Genomic DNA, 17,091 nt, shown 5'->3' on the forward strand with positions numbered 1-17,091 from the left:
TAGCATAGGGAAATATCAAGTTTTTTCGATGTTAAATTTTCCTAGCGTAGCATCGTAAATCGTAACGAAAATGAATGACCGACGAAACCCCGCGAAAATACTCCCCGTGGTAAAATAAATTGGCGCTCTCGTATTTACACTCCGGCAAAATTAAAATTCCTCAAGTGTAGCAAAGCAGCGAACAACGAGCCGAAGCTGCCTGAAGGAGAGAGACCCTGTTTAATTAATGACCGGACTAATTAAAACGCCTAAAGAAAAATATTCACCCGGGTGTGTCAACTAGTATAGCGCCGCAGTTACTGACGAGTTTGCTGAAAATGCAACTTATTCCTCTTTTTATCTCTATCGAATCCGTTAGCTCACTATATTGATTTTGTACGGTAATTTTATATAAAATGTTGATAACAAATTCTTTGTTAGGAATAAAAATTTTTTTTTCAATACGATACATATTCTCACGTATACAGAAAAAAAATTGTCTTAAGTTAAGAGAATTTATTTTGATCAGAGGAGATTTCTACTTTATCCGAGAAAATTCAAGTTTTCAAAAAAAATTTTTTGAATCAAGAATATTTACCTTCAGTCAAGAATTTTTTTTTTCGTTTGTGTAGATATAACTTATCAATGTTTCACAACAATATTTCTGTGCAAAAATTTAAGAAATAGTGTCATCGTAACACTATATTATTCAAATTATCCTCGACCCAAATAATTCAAAATGGAAATGCAATAGTGTTCCATTGAATTTTTAAAGACTGCTGTGTACCCATCAGTGCACAGAAAGAAAAGATATTTTAATGCAACAAATTTTTTGCTTTATTTATTGAAAAGAGAAATTTTCTTAAGACGAGAAATTTCTTCTCGTCCCAAAAAAAATTTTTGTCTTTAATTCATAATGCAAAATTTTCTTGGGGCGAATAAAAATTTCTTGCACCAAGAAATTTCTTTTTTCTGTCTGGAACATGAAATTTATCATACTTACGAAATTTATCAAACTCGAAACTGTTATCTAAACTTTTTTTAATGTCTACCGAAAATCTCCTTCAATTTAAAAATGGTAAATTAAAAAAATTGATTAATTTTACTGAAAGCTCCAAAATATACTTAAGAAAAAAAAAATCCTGGTGATAATTTACTCTATTATTATAAACTAAACGCCTCAATAAATTTTTTTTTATCCCTACGCTTTAAACTTCACTTTATTTTTACAATATTGAGTGAATATATTAGAAAAAAAAAAAAAGATATGATACTTCAAATAATTGGAATTAAAAAAAAAAAGGACAAAGTAACCAACATGATATGGATTGACGTCAATTGGCCAATATAATCGATGGTTATGATTTTTTTATGCGATTTTCATCATTCTGAAGATAATCTCCAAAATAGAATGAAGGAAAAAAAACTAAATAAAATTAAAAAAAAAAAAAAAAAAAAAAAAATAGTGCTCTGTAACTGTACTGCAGCGTGGATTTGACAAGCTGCCTGCGTGTGATGAACGATCGATGTCGTGGTAGTAAAACCAATTTATTATGCAATTTACCGTAGAGACAATGTAAGCTCGTAAAACAAAGCCCCATGCTGCCAGCGTTCGTCCATCGATAGTACCGAAGATAATCCCACAGGCGAGCCACAGGAATTGCATCCGTTTGTTTCGATTCGATTTATTCTCATCGTTATAACAAAATAACTAAAATAATAATAATTTTAATAGTAATGATAAAAAATAACCCCATCTACGCACAATGGAAATATTATGGTGTATAAATAATGTCTACAGATGGAAATATCTCACGTATACATTTTACTCATACAGATAATCTAATTTCGATAAATTTGTCATTTAAATGGAATTAATTTTTCGCTTATTTAGATAAATATATTCTGTGATTCAATTTAATTTTGTTAATTGATTAATTAATTAATCGTTTTTGATCTCAAATGATTGCATAAATAAATCAGTATTGAAATCCGCATCATTGAATCTTTAAATAAATTATACTATTCAGTTATTGTTCCATTTGCTATAGAAAAATTAATTTATTTTTATTTTTATTTTTTCTAACGAAAAAAAATATGTGAACACACATTTACGACTCGAGAAAAGCCGTGCGAATCCAATCGCTAAAGTGACTCAACGATGTAAAGCCTGTGTAGGAATTGTAATCGCAAGAGTAATCCCTGACAGGGCTAACGCTTACGATTCCACGTAGATACCAGAGTCCATCACTTTCAAAACATAAACCACCGCCACTATCACCTTCGCAGAGACTAGATCCTAAAAATAATAATATTAAAATACACTTTAAATAAATTACTTCCTGTGGAAATAAGTCAAAATTTTTTTGTACTGTATATAGGGGAAAGTGGGCCACGAAATGTCAAAAATCGTCGGAAAATTTATTAGTGTGATTTTATAGTAAAGTCTGTTTTCAAAATTTTTTATTTTTCAGCTCACTCAGTAACTAATAAAATTTTTGAATTTTTTTAAATTTCAATTTTTTAAAACCACTATTTTTGGCTAAAAAAAAATATTTTTTGTTTGGAAATATCTAGTTACAGTTTGTAGAAAAAGATGGGGCAAGTTGATCAGCTCTTACAATGCAGTTAATTTATCAGTAAAAATAAAAAATTTTTCATCTTAAATTTATATTTTTTAATTTTCAATAAAAAAATTTAAATAATGAACTCGAAAAAAAAATTTTATGCAAAATTTTGAATTTGCCGCTGACCAGCGTCCTAATTTTTCTTATAAACTGTAACTAAAGAAAATTTTTAAACAATAAAAAATGTTTTGCCTCAAAAATAGTGTTTCATTTGGTGCCCCGTCTGCACCACTAACCAGTGATTAAAAATTTCCCTGACCCCGTGTGCCCTATGTACCCCGTCGTGCCCGCTCTCCCTTATTATACATAAACTAACCATTGAGATAACCGGCACAGAATTTATCTGGCGTAATATATCCTTGAAAGTCTGTTGGAACTTCCGACAAACATTGATCGAATGGTATAAAAGGTATATTTATTTCCTGAAGTTCTTCACTTGGCGTACCATTTGCTGTCTTTCCCCATCCAACTGCCTACATATATATTAAAAAATATTTATGTTAAACATTATTAATAATATATACACTATAAAAAATTAGGACTGAATTCGAATTTTATTTCAATTCGAATCCACTCCGTCACTCAGAGTTCCGAAGTTTTAAAAAAAAATCACTCTGTATAAGGAAGTGATTCCGGAGTGACGTTGATTTTTTTTTCACTCCACATTCACTTTGAAGTAAACGCAAGTTCACTCCGAAAATTTTTAAATATATATTTAAGAGTAATTAAAAGTGAAATAGTATAAATCATAATTTACTTTTCCGTATTTTCCGGGCTTTAGATGCTCGTTTTTTTTGACGTTATCCCAGTCAATACAAACAGGACGTACGAGACTAGTCAATTCGAATGGACTTAGTAACTTGAGTAGGGCAATGTCATGAGCGAAATTACCTCTTGCTCCCATGTATCTACTACCAAGATGTATCCACTCAGCCTTGGACGTTTGAGCATAGTCCTCGTGAACATTCCAATTTCTGTAGTGCTTTCCTGCAGCTACGAAATATCTCGAGGCATTTTTAACTTCATTTATGCTTTCATCGTAGAAACAATGTGCCGCTGCATAATTCAAAGTTTATAATTTACATGAAAAATATTATTAGTTACAGCTTGTCTGAATTTTATAAATTTTAATATCAAAAATATTATTTAATAAATAATATAAACACCCCCATACATCAATATTTACCGGAAACAACAAGATTGCTGCTTATCAGTGTACCCGCACAAATTTGTTCATAAATTTTCTTGGACTTTTTTTCATATATCCCAGTATGCCAAGGAAATACTCCCAATTTAGCTGTAAATCCACTTACGATGAGTGTACTACCGTGAGAAATTGTCGTTCCACATTCTGATGAAAAGAAAGTCATTATTTATTTGTAAAATATTGTATTTCAATTTTTACTTATGGTCACAGGGTTGTCAATGATAATTTTACTTATTTTTTAATTGATTATTAATCATAATCAGCTAATTATTTAGTGATCGATTTCCGGGATCAAACAAATAACTTGAATTTTACTTTTTGTACTTGAATGGACACTGAGTTGGTCGATTTGGCCAACAGCAAGTCAAAAATTCATGAAAAACACATTTGATTTTGACTTGCTTTTAGCTAACATGGCCTACTTAGTGTCCATTTAAGTCAAAAAAGTGAAATTTGACTAGACTTTCGCTAAATTGACTCAACTTCAAGTTGTTTTTTCAACCTTGGCTGTTTTGAAAATAAAAAACAATTACTTTCTTCAGTTATTGTTCACCCAAGTCGAAAAAACGACTAAAATTTGACTTTTTTTACTTGAATGGACCTTAAATAGGCCGAGTTAGCCAACAGTAAGTTAAAATCGAACTTCAATTGATTTTTGATTTATTTTTGGTCAAATTGATCTACTCAGTGTCCATTTAAGACAAAAAAAAGTCATATTTTGACCCGGACAATGACAATATTGAAAATTACTTCATGACAAGTGAAAACTTAAAATGAAAAATTTCTACATGATGAAATAAAAAAATGATTTATCAATTAGAAACTGAATAAAAATGAATTGACGGAAAATTTTCACAATCCTGTTTATAAAAAGTGATAAAAGTAAATGAACGAACTAGGAAGACATCTGAAAAGATGACGATCCCAATTGCCATTTTCGAGGCAAGTTATTTCCCTGTAAACAGGATCATCGGTCAGTGGTATTTTATAAGATGGTTTACACTTGAGCATTGCTTTTGTTCCGGGTTCGAGTGGTTGATCGCAAGACACTGTAGTACCATGAATCTTACACGTGACATCCACACTAGAACTCTTGAGAGCTGTACAGGATTCTATAACACAAAGCAACAGAGCAGGAAAATGACCCGTACATAGGATCCACTTGGTTGAATTACCAAGACTGAGAGAGAAGTTATTTCAATGACATCTTCGTTTGCCAAGTACATACTTACTCAAGCATGAGAGGGGCATGTACCATGAGTCGTTGAGGCAAACGGACACTGCACTACCATTCCTCACGTAGCCCTCCTGGCATGTATAAGTAAGAATACTGTTTCTGGGGACCCAGTCTCCGGGAACTTTCTTGCAGGAGGACTCGCATCCTCCGAGTTCGTAATTACCACCTTGTGGCTGTTCGGGAAGTCTACAACCACTTCGAGACGGATTAACTGTTGTTCTGATCAAGATTAAACAACAAATTCGATAAATATATTTGCTTTCAATTAACCCCACTATCGAATGATTGAGAAAATGTCTATTTGCAAAGCTCTGAAACTTTCCATCTTTGAACTCGCAAAGCTCAAAAACATATCTGTTGATAAGTTTTCTAGCTCTCAAGCTTGGAAGATGCTAGTATTTTTGAGCTTTTGATTTTCAAGACAGTTATTTAATTCAAAATTTCAAAAATTAACTTTTTTTTATAAATCTATGGCCCGCAATATTTCGTGAAAAAATAAATTGACTGAGACAGAATCTCTAATATTGGAAAACATTTTTCAAATTTTAATGCTGATTAGATTTTTGAGTCAATTGAATGGTTTCCGAAATTTGTTTTTATTTTTAAGAAAGAGTTTACTTGAATAATTGATTTTGAATACATATCAAATTTGGTGGCGAAAAATACTATTAATTGCCGCGAAATCGATCCAAATCAATAAAATTCAAAATTTATGATAAATTACACACTTTCGGGCATTACCCTGAGAATACTCAGAATAGCTTTCTAGTCTCAAAATAACATCTCATGAAAACTTTATCTTCGAAAATTGGACTTACAATAATTTTCTCACTTTTAAAAAATTTTCAATTTTTTTTGACTAAAAATCAAAACTGAATTGTTATTTTTGAAATAGACATTCCCTTAAATTTATCAGCCATACCGATGGTTTTTAGTTGATGACTTTTCACTTGAATCTTCTTCTTCTTCTTCTGCTTCTTGTTCTTCTTCTTTCTCGCTTTCATACGCCCGTGTACTGGATGATATATTTATACCTAAATATTCCTTATTCGGCATTGCATTGTTCCGATCACTTTGTGGTCTTCCACTTCCGCTGTTATGAGAACTACTTGGACTTATACTCGGTTGTTTTCCTTTATTTTTATTCGATTGTAAGATATTGCTACCAGTAGTTTGATAATTTACATAACTATCTATTTGCTCATGCGGTTTTTTACCATCCGAATTATTATTGCCGGTATTTTGAATTGGTAATGGCGGTTTATATTTACCATTATTGCTATTTTCTTGACTGTAATTTATATTTTTGTTATTATCATTATTATTATTATTATTTTTTCTGTTATTAGAATATATGTTTGTTTGTTGATTACTTTGATTGTCAGTATTTTTACTGCCCAAAGAAATACCCGGCAAAATTAGATTAATGTTCGTATGAATTTCAATTGAATTACGTGTTGATGTCTCAAGCCTTTGTCCGTTGTCACTATTACCATTTCCATTATAATTATTTTCTGATTGGGGTTGACCCGATGCCCGGTTTCCCGCCTTACCGCCATTACCATAGTAACCCTCGTTTCCTGACAACTGAGACGTTGGTCCTTCTCGATTGTCTTGGAAGACATTTTGAGGAGGCACTGGTCGATTTACAAATTCATTATTCTCGTTTCTATTTACGGCTTGTGGTAAAGAAGACGATGGTGACAATGGCACTTGAGAATTTACATGCTTATTTTTATTATAATTGTTATTTATGTCATAGCTTGTCACATCTGGACGAGTATTAAATATTTCTTGAGGTCGAGGTTCTATAATACCTGTATAGCCTATAGTTTGAGTGTTTTGTTGGTTTTTATTGATCGGCATTAGATTAAAATTGTTGTTGTTGTTATTATTATTGAAGTCAATATTTGAAACTTCTTCACGTCTAATAGGTATTTGCTGCGATACGGGATTTTTATTATTTACCGTAAAGTCATGATGCTTCCCAGGTGGTTCTGTATTGATCGGTCTTTGATTAAATGCTTCAATTTGAACTAAGGGCCTTTGAGAACCTCCTAATTGACTTAAAGGATTTCCAAATAAAAAACCAACTTGACGTTTATTTTTTACGACGTCATTGCATTCTAAAAATTAATATAATTAAGATAATATTATTATTTTTAATATATGAATATAAAGCAAAATTAGATGAAGAAAAAAAATACCGAGATGGAAAAATTATTAGGAAACATAAAGTATTTATATACTGTTAAAAAAAGTGAAAAAATTATGCCCAAGTTATATTTTGATAATAAAATTAGATAGGGTAGAGGTACCGTTTTCGGCCAGTTTTGGACACGAAAAATTTTAATGAAATAATTTGTAAAAGACGCAATGACAAAATTAATTTTCAAAATGTGTTCAAAGATACTTTTATTTTACTATTTAAATTATAATTTTTTTTTACACTTTTTCATTAATTAAAATCAAGTATCAAAAGTCCAAAAATTGTGCAGTGGCCACAAATGGTACCTCAACCCTACTGTGATTAAATATGCTATCGTTGAAAAAGTCTTGACTCTAAAATATGCTGTGCAAATCAATTTATAGGCTAATTAGTTCGATATCTTCTCGTTTTTTGAAAATTTTTATTCAAATATTTCGATTTCCCGCTGAAAAATGTTTATTTTTTTTTTGTTTTTTTTTTCTAGCGATACTTTGCAATTACCATCAAATTTTTTGAACGTGTATTTTTATGAAGTCAATTCTAATAATTTGAAAATATTGTGACGTCATAAATAAAAGAATTTTATTCGATTAATTTAACTTCTATTGAAAGTAAATAATTTTTAACTTTACGTCTATTATGAAGTTTAAAAAAATATTTTGGAAGTATAATGAAATTATTCTTAATTAAATATATATACATGTATATATTTAATAATGACATAAATATATTTTAGTCCAATTAAAAGACTTTGAAGTTCAAGGCTAACGAGCCGCACTCGTAATTATAAAAATATACTGCGAGAAGTAACTTTTAGAAATATTTTATTTTTTTACAAGAAATTATGCTTTTGGAAATTTTCAATTTTATATATTTTCAGTGCAAAAATTACATGATTTCATGCAAAACTATTTTCTTAATTGTAAAAATCACAGTTCAGCTCAAAATATGCTAATCTTCTTCTTTTTACTACACGGAAAAAAAAACTAAAAATTACTATTTGAAATTACAACTCGGACCCCGGTTGTCAATATGGGGAATTTTGACATTCAAATAGTAAATTTTATAATACGTGTCGTCTATTTTCTGTCAGTTACAATTTTTAAAGTTCAAATAGTAATTTTTCTTGCATAGACAATAAATTTTCCTACGTATCCTGTAATTATTAACGTTTAAATCGTAAATTAAAAAATCATTATTTAAAATGACAGTATTTATTGATGACTTTATCATTATATTATTTGTCACTCTCAATTTTTATAGTTCATTTTTTTCCGTGTATATTAATATTCTCCAACTAAGACATGAAAATATTGCATTAATTTAAAAGTAATTTCTTTTGACTGAATACTTTAAATAATATCAATACTTCCAAATCAGTTATTTATAATATCATCCATAATATTTAATATTTTAAAAAAATATATCAACAATAATCGCAAAATTTTAGTATTCTTCTAAATATTCGTAATATAAATGAAAATTTGAACTTTTTAATTTCTTCATTTCAACAATCAAACTTTTATAAAATAGTAATGAAAAAATTTGAGTAATAATATCAATAAAATATATAATTAAATAATAAAAATAATAATAATGTTAATTAATAATAAATAACTTAGATAACTTACGAATGAAACAGAATAATAAAAAAATGAAAAAAATCCATAGAAACAATGGTTTTGCAATAATAGTTAACATATTTATATCTTACATGCACTAAATACTCTTACTAACATGAGAAATAATCTTTATCCAAGTGATGCACCGCAATTAGTAAACGACCTTGTGAAGCAGAGATAGTATAGAAAGGACGAGGACGAGAAAGAGAGTGAGTTAAATTTTATTGGGAAGACAAGGTATCCTGAAACTGGTACCCAACTCGTTTCTCGAGTATCTAGCCTCCAGCTAGACAAACATTTTTACCAAAAAAAAGTTTATTCAGGATAAAAGAGCTGACATACCACTGATTAAAACTGTGTCAATAACAACTCTAATTTAGAAATTTTTTTTTTTAGAAATAAATAAATAAATACATTAACTAATTGAAAAAATTTATCAATGAGTATAAATGTAAGTTCTTAATTAATTTCCGGAGTATTGATCCAATCAATTACTTATGAACTTAATTAAATAAAAAATTTATCACTTTATTTATTTTGTGATATCACTGGAAAAATATTTTTATTTTATAATCATAAAAGTAAAGATAAAAAATGAGAATTGGGTGAGAAGATATAATTTTTTACCTTCGGTATTTTTCGAAGAAACTAATCGAAAAAAATTATTATGTAGTTTCTTCCATCTTTCCAACAAATCAACTGATTCATCGGAATTGATAACTGTTGCAGTGAACAAAAGAATTTTTAAAAGATTGGAGTTTAATTAACCTTTTCATATGCCGCAAGAATCATATAAATTGGTCAATTTTTTAAAAATTCAATATTCATATACACGCTCAAGCATGATTTTTAAAAAATATTAAGAGGGGTCTGAACTTTTTTCTCTATCACACTCAAGTCGGCGAACGATACTATTCTTGTTGCACTTGCGCAGTAAAAAAAAAAAGATAAAGCATTAATTGAAAAAAGGGCACCGCAGTTTGAATTTTGTGATGAACAAAATTTGAAAAATAAATTTTAGTAAAATCTTTATGTCAACATAACAATTTTGAATGTCAAATTTTTTAGGCTAAAATTTATTTACCAAATTTCGTTTAGCTCCTAATTGATAACAACTGTAAGTAATTTTTTTTAAAAATCTATCCTCATTTGTTCTTTTTTCAATTAGTGCTTCAATTTTTTTTTTTTAATTACTCAGTAAAAAAAGCGGGAAATATTGTCTGATAAAAAAAAAAAAAAAAAAAAAGCATTAAAATTTTTGACAATCGCTCACTTAATTTTATTCACACGTGAAAATAAATTTTTTTTTATTGATTGATCACTATGGATAGTATATTACTATTGCACGATACAAAATATGAGTGCAGAGTACCCGAAGGATTACACGAACTATGTAAAGATATTTCTCACAAGGTATGTATATATATATTTATATGTAAACTTGATTTATTGATTTTACAAGCTCAATATTCAATTAATAATATAATTGTTCAATGGATTATCTCATTAATTTATATACATTCAGGTTCTACGTACTCAGCCAACAAATATTTATCATTTTATCGCTGATTATGTTGACGCACTTTTAATTACACGAGACAATACCAAGGGTACTTTATACATTTAAATTACTTTTTTAATTAATTTTCTGTATTATTATTATATTATTATATTCATATATATTCTATCATAATTAGTGGCAATTAATGTTGTTAATAATGTTGTGGAGAGCAGTGAATTTATTATTAATACTCTAAAGTCCATGGAAGTTGATTTTAAACAAATTGCCGCTGTAGCACCAAAATTACAACAAACATTCCGTGATTATTTGGATGCCGATAATGAGTCAGGTTTGGTTTTTATTAATTTATTTTTTTCTCGATTATGGGAATTTTTCCATAAATTACGAGCCTATATCCTATGGGATAATTCAAATAATAATTACCATACCATGGGTTAATATTTCATAAACGCACTTGAAAGTCACCATAATTTTCTCTCCGTTTAAATAAATTTTTATTCATTTAAGATAACAATATAAATTCCATATTTAATATATTTATTTTATTAAATAAGAAAGCCTTCAGAAATTACCGTCAAAGAATGATAGACAACGTAGTAAATAATAAAATACCAGAACAAAATGCAACGATAAACAGAATTGAATCTCCAAGAAATTCTGGTGATTCATCAAAGGAAGTCAAAGAAGTTATTACTCTTATAAAGGTTAAAATAAATGAATATAATAATTTGCATAAGATTTTGTTAAATTGTGAAATAATGATCAAAGAAGACAATTTATGGCACAACAATATTATTTTATTTACAGCCAGCATACCAAAGGTATTTTTCAAATGAAAGCGATAAAATTGAATATAAAGGTAAAGATTTAAATAAATATAAAAAACTGTAAGAAATTACTATGGGAAATAAATTGAATTTTTTTTCATAATTCGCGAGGGAATTAAAATAAGATTTTAATTATTATTGGCAGTAGATGAAAGAAATGAAAAGAACGTTGTAATAAAAAAAGAGTTTTCTCAACTGGATAAAAATATTCATGCAAGCGTTTCATTTAATATCATTCCCAAGTATCGTGATAAAATAGATGTCGATGCCAATCAAGCGGCACTAATTATCCAGGTAATTAAAATAATTGTAATGTTTTATTAATTATTATATATAATTTATATAAAATAAAATAAAAATAAAGTTTTAAGTTTTATTATTACTTTTAACAGAGAGCTTTCAGAAGACATCGAACCCGACGAAACCTTTCTAAATCTAAAAGCTCAATGTCTACGAACTCAGTGGTCGTTGGAGCGATTCTCAATAACTTAAACTCAAGAATATTTGAGAAAATTCTCTTACGTGAAAATATTTCAAAGAAATTCCATTCTCAAGATAAAATTGCACGAGTGTCTGAACAACTTCGTGATGCTTACAAAGAACGCTTCGATTCGTTTATAACAAAAATATGAATCTGTGTCGTAAATAAAAATTCTTACCTCCATTGATTTAAAACTTTAAATTTAAAACTAAAAACTTTTTTTAATTTTTAAAAATATATATTTAAAAAAAAAATTCTCTTACAAAAATTTCCATTTTTTTACCCGTAAATAAAATATAAATGACCGGTAAATTATTGTAAAGCCGATTAATTAATCAAATTGTGACGTACAGTCCCTCCGTTTAAATCGATCGTACAACTTGTTGGATCTATGCTGTAAACTTTGTGTATGAGTCCAACAGGTCTTACTGGCTCGGTGATCTGTACAAGAAGATTCTTTTGTTGCTTCGTCTAACGTAAGCTGATCCGGGATTTTCTCGCATGACAGACTCTCATCGATCTTCATCCAACTACCTATTACTTTCTTGCCCTTCGACGTTGGCTCCCCAAGGATTTTACGGTTCTTGAATTTATCCACGAGAATGTCCAGCGAGTCTTTGTGTTTTATCAAACCCGTACCTTTGACTAACTCTTCGTCCTCAGTTTCATCTACATCTTCAGCCAAAGTATCGATCATTTTTAAATTTATTGGACACCGAATCATATTGCATCGTCTACATAAAGCTTGTGGTCCTTCCCTGTGATCATGAAATTTTTCAAATTTTTTTTTATGTCTGCAGTGGCTTTTATTTTGTAAAATCAACTCTGCATCTGAAGACTTCACTGATTTGTTTTGATGATGATCACAGTAATGATGGCGATGATGATGATGATGATGCTGACATTTTGTTTGATTTGTGCTCGAATTTACATGATCGTGATCGTTAATATTTTGAAGCTGTTGTTGTTCTTGGTGCTGCTGATGCTTCTGCTTCTGCCGGTGATGAGAGTCTTGTTTGAACTTAGAAAGTTTTGATGGCGAAAACCGTTGTATCTTCATTAGCGAACCGTCCCGAGTTCGACATTCCCACTCGTGTAGTTTACTTGAAAAGTCGAGCGCTCTATCATCGTTCAGAGTGTCAGCTAAAATTAATCGATGATATTTAATTATCTCGAATGAATAGAAAAGTTTTTATACTTATCGTTCGCTGTATACACGTACTTTTGTAAAGAAGATCGATCGATTCTCGATTGCTATATAATTGTTCACAGTGATTACTTATTTTTTCGTGATTCATCGTACTCGATTTTTTTGAACTTGACCCTTTTATAGATCTCCGTTTAATATCGAACCCACTAGAAAATTTTAATAAATTCAAATAAAAATCCCATTTTTATTTTTTTTAAGGACAAGCGGCAAAATAGAGTTTCCCCAAAATTTTATAAAAACAGTTTTTTAAACATTTCAAAGTCACTCTTGGAAATATTATTAGACTTTATTTTGTTTTTTTTTTTTTTTTTTTTTTTTGTTACTTTTTCAAAAATCGAAAGTGTCATCCAAAAAATTTTAACGCCTTATCAAAAAAATCCATGTGGGAATGCATGGAAATCCATATGAATCCATATAGGGAAGTATGGATTCACGTAAGAATCTATAGGAATTAATATAGGAGTGTATGGATTTATATAAGAATCTATGTAGGAAGCCATGGGTATCTGGATTCTCATTTTGACATATTGCAGATTCCCATTAGAAACCGAGGTAAAAATTTTAGAGGAAATCCGTACTTGATTCCCATATGAATTTGGCATGGTGTAGATTTCTATAGAAACCCATGTGAGAATCTATGCTGCATTCTTAAAGGAAACCATTTCGGAATCTATTCGAAAATCTCATGTGGGAACACAGGAATTTAAACTGAATTCCCATATGTACTTTTTGATAAGGTGACTTTCGTTGTATGATAACTATTAAAAAAAATTTTTTTTTTCCTTTGCATCCTTAATTATGTGGAATGTAACTTTTTTTTATGTAAATAACTTATGAGAAAATTTTATTTAATTTCCAGAATTTTTTTCATCTTTTCTAGGGGGTATTCCATGTTTTCTGCAAAAAATGAAAATTTTACCCCCACCCCCCTGGCTGATAAAATTTTGTATATTTATATTTACTCATATTCCGCTGGGTCTTCAAACTCATAGATGTTATTTTTTATAATTTTCTCAACTGCATCTACATTGTCAGTGAGGTTTTTCATCTTACAAACACCAACCACAATTGAATCTCCAACTGTGTCAACGACGTCGAGATGTTGATTCGATTTGTCTTCATCGAATGAATGCTCGTCACCAGCAGATTTACAATTTCGTAAGCAACTGCAGTCTCGAGATACTCTCAACTTGGAGGAAGTATTTTCCTTCTTATCTAACGTCCTCGTTGCCGTCGTCGTTGTCGTTCCCGTCATCGCTGTCTCCGTTGTCGCTATCATACCTTTACAACTTCCTTCATTATTCTATGCATACAATATAAACCAGAGTAATATATAATTCAAACATCATATTTTATAAATTTATTAATTATACTTTTGATAAAACTTCAGTCTGTGATTTAACTTCCGTTGGATTTGAAAATTTTCGTTTAGCTCGATGAAATGCTAATGCGGCAGCAGCTAATTGATGCGACGAAGACGGACAGATTTGTGACATAATGATGTGCAATCAAAAAATAATTCACTTAATAAGACAGTTCATGTCACATTAATATAATTGTTTTTTTTTTTTATTTCCTGTAATGAAGGTTAGAATTTTTCATTTGTGAATGATTTCACAAACTAAAAATGACATATGTCAACTACAATGTCAATTTAATTATTTCTTATTTATAATGTATGTAGACTTCTCCCAGAACAAGAATGAACTGGAAATCCTCCCCACTACCGATTAATTTTAATCTGCGCATGCGCAAGAAAAAGTGGGGGAATATTTCGCACACAGAACATCCCGAGTCGGAGTAAAAACCGAAAACACCCGACGCACATTTTCGGGCTGGAAAATTTTAAATTTGATATTTAAATGAATAATTATAGTCTAGTATATATTTTATTATATACGCTAATAATATATATCAGCAATAATAATTTAATTCCGGATAAAAAGTGAACCTGTTTAGAAAAATCGGCCCTAAATTGTAGATGATTAAATTTGACTACAATTATTTATATATGATTAGTATATATGTTTAAAAAGCTCGAGTAATAGTTGATTTATTGTGTGTACTATAATTTATTTACTCGCTGGTATACGTACGAGTACATTAGCGATCTCATTAGAGCTTTAAAAGAGACCTCTTTACTACACCAATTAAACACTACTCTAGTTTTGTGCCTAATGAAAATGAGGTAGCGCAATTTTAATGATGTTTGCTAGTTTGAAATCAGTCTGAGATGATTGGCATGACTCATACTGCAGACGAAACTAATGCACTCCACCTTGATGATCCAGCAAATGTAATCATGCTATTTATTTTATTTTTTCTCATTTCATTATTCATTAATTTTTCAGTTATGTCTGAGTTCACTTTTCATTTAATTTAAGTGGTCATATTTAATAAGGCATAATTAATAAAAACAATATATGTTTTCGTGATTTAATTTTTTTTTTTATTTAAAATCAATATCATGGTAATGGAAATTTTCATATATTTTTCCATTTATAAATAATTGATTTTAAAATAAAATTATTGAAATAATTTTGTCGGATAATTTTGTTGAGTTTACGTTTAGTAGATAATTTTTGAAAAATTAAAAAAGTAGGTAAAATAAGACATCATTATTTTAACAAAATTTAAAATTTTTAATTTATAAAAATTAATTACAATGTATTTTTTTTATATATTTTAATTAATTAAAATAAAGTATCAAATATAAAAAAAAGAGCAGTGGCCACAATTAGAACTTCTACTCATATTTTTATATATAATGAGTCACATTACATTTTCATTAAATGGAATTAACGAATCGATATCAATGAAAAATTAATAAACTCAATTAATTGTCAATGTCAATTATTCTAGGATATGAAAAAAAATATGACATGCGTAGGTATAAGGTGTAAAAAAATTAGCGGGGTAAATTCGAATTTAAATAGTCCGCAATCACTCCGAATTGACTCTCAATTTTTTACAGCTTGTCTCCCATTATTTAAATTAATTGATTAGTATACAATAAAATTGTATTAAAAAAACTTGAAATTTTTATTTGATTTAAAACGAATTTAATTTTTTGGCCCGAAAAACTCCCTATTTACTCTGTATGCTAATTTTTTTTTTAAACTCTGGAACTTTGAGTGATGGAGTAAATTCGGATTTAAATAAAATCCATGATCACTGCAAATTGACTTGCGATTTTTAAAGTGAAGATAAAGAAAAAATTTTTTATATTGCAAACATTACATTTCACAATTTAAATGAAAATAATAAATTATATACTTTAGTAACACACCCAATAGTGCTTTTAGCAGAAGTTTGTTTATTATTCAAAAGACTAGGGGAATGGCCAGTAATAACCGAATCCCGGATAACCTACACTTCACTCTGCTATAGATGCTCACGTCAACTGGGGCTTTTACCGACGATATTCATTCACGTTGGGCTAAATGTCAATGAAATCCAAATAGCTTGGAATATAAATGATGTAATCAAACTTACGGTAATAATAATAAAAATTATTACTTTTTATATATCTGATGTACCATACACATTTATGATACTGTGACCTAGATACCTTTCAGATAAAGAGATCAAAATATGCCGACCGTAATAATGATAAAACGAAATTTACTAAATAAAATATTGGGTATTTAAAAATAGCTCTGCGTCTTGTAAAAAGTAAAATGATGGAAAAATTGGAAATCGAAGAGCTATTGACATTTCCATTAAAACTACATATTGTAAATATTTTTTTTTTTTTTTTTTTTAATAAAAAGTTGATTGATTAATAATTCAATTAAACAAAAATACGAAAAAAAATTCATTTTGAAAATATTTATAACCGTAAAATTCAAATTTCGAACTTTAAATTGATGATTTTTTGAACTTTGAAAACATTCAAAAGTAAAAATAATTTTATACTGAGTACTTTCTAGGAACACTTTTCTGAATTTTTAAAGCAAAAATAATTCGACTTGAAAATTTTACCGTTTTGAGGAACAAAAAAAAATTTTAAAACCAAAATTATTAACGTTTTTTAATCTTTGATGACAACTTTTAAAAAACGCTCAAAAAAAGGAAAAAAATCTATGTATGACTGCTTACAGTTGACTTAGGGAGTGGCTGAAATTTTCGGCTGACAATAGATTTCGGCAGAAATCTAGATCCAGTAGA

At 29.0% G+C, this 17,091-nt stretch overlaps 2 protein-coding genes across 2 annotated transcripts; one reads left to right on the forward strand and one right to left on the reverse strand.

Annotated features, from left to right (window-relative positions):
* Positions 1 to 2,089: 2,089 nt before the first annotated feature.
* Positions 2,090 to 6,916, reverse strand: LOC103575059 (GATA zinc finger domain-containing protein 14). Its single transcript, XM_053737962.1, has 7 exons — positions 5,973 to 6,916; positions 5,046 to 5,269; positions 4,710 to 4,925; positions 3,793 to 3,957; positions 3,364 to 3,662; positions 2,923 to 3,079; positions 2,090 to 2,278 (listed from the first exon to the last, which is right to left on the reverse strand). The coding sequence occupies exons 1-7, from the start codon at positions 6,914 to 6,916 to the stop codon at positions 2,091 to 2,093; spliced, it is 2,193 nt and encodes a 730-aa protein (XP_053593937.1). The 3' UTR covers position 2,090.
* Positions 6,917 to 10,204: 3,288 nt separating this feature from the next.
* Positions 10,205 to 11,862, forward strand: LOC106694238 (uncharacterized). The gene is made up of 7 exons (XM_014444892.1): positions 10,205 to 10,294; positions 10,407 to 10,491; positions 10,579 to 10,731; positions 10,962 to 11,107; positions 11,211 to 11,262; positions 11,376 to 11,524; positions 11,623 to 11,862. The coding sequence occupies exons 1-7, from the start codon at positions 10,205 to 10,207 to the stop codon at positions 11,860 to 11,862; spliced, it is 915 nt and encodes a 304-aa protein (XP_014300378.1).
* The last annotated feature ends 5,229 nt before the right edge of the window (positions 11,863 to 17,091 follow it).

The sequence above is a fragment of the Microplitis demolitor genome, chromosome 1 (genome assembly GCF_026212275.2).
Source record: "Microplitis demolitor isolate Queensland-Clemson2020A chromosome 1, iyMicDemo2.1a, whole genome shotgun sequence".
NCBI lineage: Eukaryota > Metazoa > Arthropoda > Insecta > Hymenoptera > Braconidae > Microplitis > Microplitis demolitor.